The sequence below is a fragment of the Sander vitreus genome, chromosome 8 (assembly GCF_031162955.1).
Source record: "Sander vitreus isolate 19-12246 chromosome 8, sanVit1, whole genome shotgun sequence".
In the NCBI taxonomy this organism is placed as follows: Eukaryota; Metazoa; Chordata; class Actinopteri; order Perciformes; family Percidae; genus Sander; species Sander vitreus.
Window position 1 is genome coordinate 1,453,395 of NC_135862.1, and position 2,500 is coordinate 1,455,894.

Below are 2,500 nucleotides of genomic sequence, written 5' to 3' on the forward strand. Positions count from 1 at the left end.
TCATAGTAACCTACTACTGCTCCTACTATGACTATACATACATATATATATATATATAGAGAGAGAGAGAGAGAAAGAGAGAGAGAAGAGTAATGTGGTGAGGTGCTGTTCACTGGAAGTAGACTCACTGGAAAGTAAGAGAACGTTGAGCCCCGACAAAACATGGCAACACGTTCACGTTCAGTCTAGTCTCCCATTGCCAGACCTTCCTCCACAGCGCCGCCCCAGGACTACATCGACAGCTAACGTCACGTCCTCGTCTCTTCCTGCAGCTGCTGAACGAGCGGCTGATGGGAGCTGAGGGAACAAAGATGGATGACGACTTCCTGAAGATGGAGAAGGTAAAACCACCCATCACTGTGCTCATACAGGAGACTGTCCCCCCCCCCCCATAGAAACACCTCACCAAGGTCGTTTGATCGGGGAGGTTGCAAACACAGCTTCTGTTTCTGTCTCTCTGTCAGAGTGTTGAGGTCCTCCAGTCTCTGCTGGTGGAGCTGCTGTCCAGAACCACAGAGTTCCTCCAACCACACCCAGGTAATATACAGTATATATATATATATATATATATATATATATATATATATATATATATACATACAATAGTACACCACCCTGCAGGTGTTCGCAGGTGTTCACAGGGCCCAAAGCATGTCTGACTCGTGACACTTTGTTTCATTAACATCAGGGATGCACTGAATCCAGGATTGGGCTTCTGATTGGGCTGAATATTGGGCTTTTTGACGGGGTTGGGTTTCTGCTGAACCCTACGCTGTCACTCCGCGCTACGCTGGTCGCCGTGATGACGGCGCCGTTGATTACAGGAAGGTGTTTACGTAGGTGGAGCTTCAATGCAGCAGGCTGAGAGGAAGTGGAAATGGAACTGGTGAGCAGAAAAAGTGTTGTTTGGCAGTACTTTCAGTCAAAAGAAGGCCATTCAAGTCCAGCTACATGTTCAATCTGCAATGCTGATTAGTCTGGTGGTGGCGAGGACCCTAAACAATACACAACATCACCGCTGTTACAACATCTGGTATGAAACATCTGGAAGAATACGAGCTGAGCATGAAGGAATCTACAGACAGCAGCCAGAATGCAGCAACTTCAGGTACGGCAAAGGAAGGACAGTCACTGTTTACTTCATTAATGTGTTGACTGTGTTCATGGACTGAGGACGGGACGAGGACTCAGCAGAACCTCAACCAGGGGGTTCAGGACTCAGCAGAACCTCAACCAGGGGGTTCAGGATTCAGCAGAACCTCAACCAGGGGGTTCAGGATTCAGCAGAACCCCAAAAATCTGGATTCAGTGCATCCCTAAATGTCCTTCAAGTTTGACCTATGAAAGGAGCTCTGATTCTTCCTGCTGATGCTGCTGATGTCCACCATGTTTCTGTGTCTCAGGCGTCCGAGCCAAACTGAGCGTGCTCAACACGATATCCAGGATCCGAGGGCAGGGGGGGTCGGCGGGGTACCCGCAGACAGAGAGCATGCTGGGAGAATGCATGTCGCACTACGGCCGGGAGCTCGGGGCTGCTTCTGATTTTGGTAGGATGTTGTTTTCTCAGCACTTCCTCCACCAGAGGAGAACAGGGAAATGTTTTAATGTTTTAAAGTAAACGCCACAGAAAAGGGGTTAATGGGGGGGGGTTAAGAGGGGGGTTAATGGGGGGGTTAGGGGGGTTAATGGGGGGGTTAAGAGTGGGGGTTAAGAGAGGGGGGTTAAGGGGGGTAGAGAGGGGGGGTTAATGGGGGGGTTAAGAGAGGGGGGGGCAGGGGAGAAAGTGAGAAAAGGGAAGAGCTTTAGGGACTAATAATGTCTTGGGAGTCTGTGTGTGTGTGTGTGTGTGTGTGTGTGTGTGTGTGTGTGTGTGTGTGTGTGTGTGTGTGTGTGTGTGTGTGTGTGTGTGTGTGTGTGTGTGTGTGTGTCTATGTGTGTGTGTGTGTGTCTCTATGTGTGTGTGTGTGTGTGTGTGTGTGTCTCTATGTGTGTGTGTGTGTGTGTGTGTGTGTGTGTGTGTGTGTGTGTGTGTGTGTGTGTGTGTGTGTCTATGTGTGTGTGTCTCTATGTGTGTGTGTGTGTGTGTATGTGTGTGTGTGTGTGTGTGTCTCTATGTGTGTGTGTGTGTGTGTGTGTGTGTGTGTGTGTGTGTGTGTGTGTGTGTGTGTGTGTGTGTGTGTGTGTGTGTGTGTGTGTGTGTGTGTGTGTCATGTGTGTGTGTGTGTGTGTGTCTCTATGTGTGTGTGTGTGTGTGTGATGTGTGTGTGCTCATGTGTGTGTGCTCGTGTGTGTCCAGTTCGTGTGTGTGTGTGTGTGTGTGTGTGTGTGTGTGTGTGTGTGTGTTTAATGGTCTGATCCTCTCAGCTGACTTGTAGTCTTTATATTGTCGGCTAGTTTACTTTAGAATCAAACATCAGATGTTATAAACTACATGTAACTAGTAACTAAAGTAACTAGTAACTAAAGTAACTAGTAACTAAAGCTGGAACAGATGAATGTA

The 2,500-nt window shown here is 48.2% G+C and overlaps 1 protein-coding gene across 1 annotated transcript in view; it reads left to right on the top strand.

The window, feature by feature from the left end:
- sh3gl3b (SH3-domain GRB2-like 3b) overlaps positions 1-2,500 on the top strand; it is a 13,236-nt gene that overhangs the window by 920 nt on the left and 9,816 nt on the right. Inside the window, exons 2-4 of the mRNA XM_078256199.1 lie at positions 273-341; positions 465-537; positions 1,404-1,547. Of these exons, the coding sequence (XP_078112325.1) occupies positions 273-341; positions 465-537; positions 1,404-1,547 (286 nt within the window). The remainder of the gene's footprint in view (positions 1-272; positions 342-464; positions 538-1,403; positions 1,548-2,500) is intronic.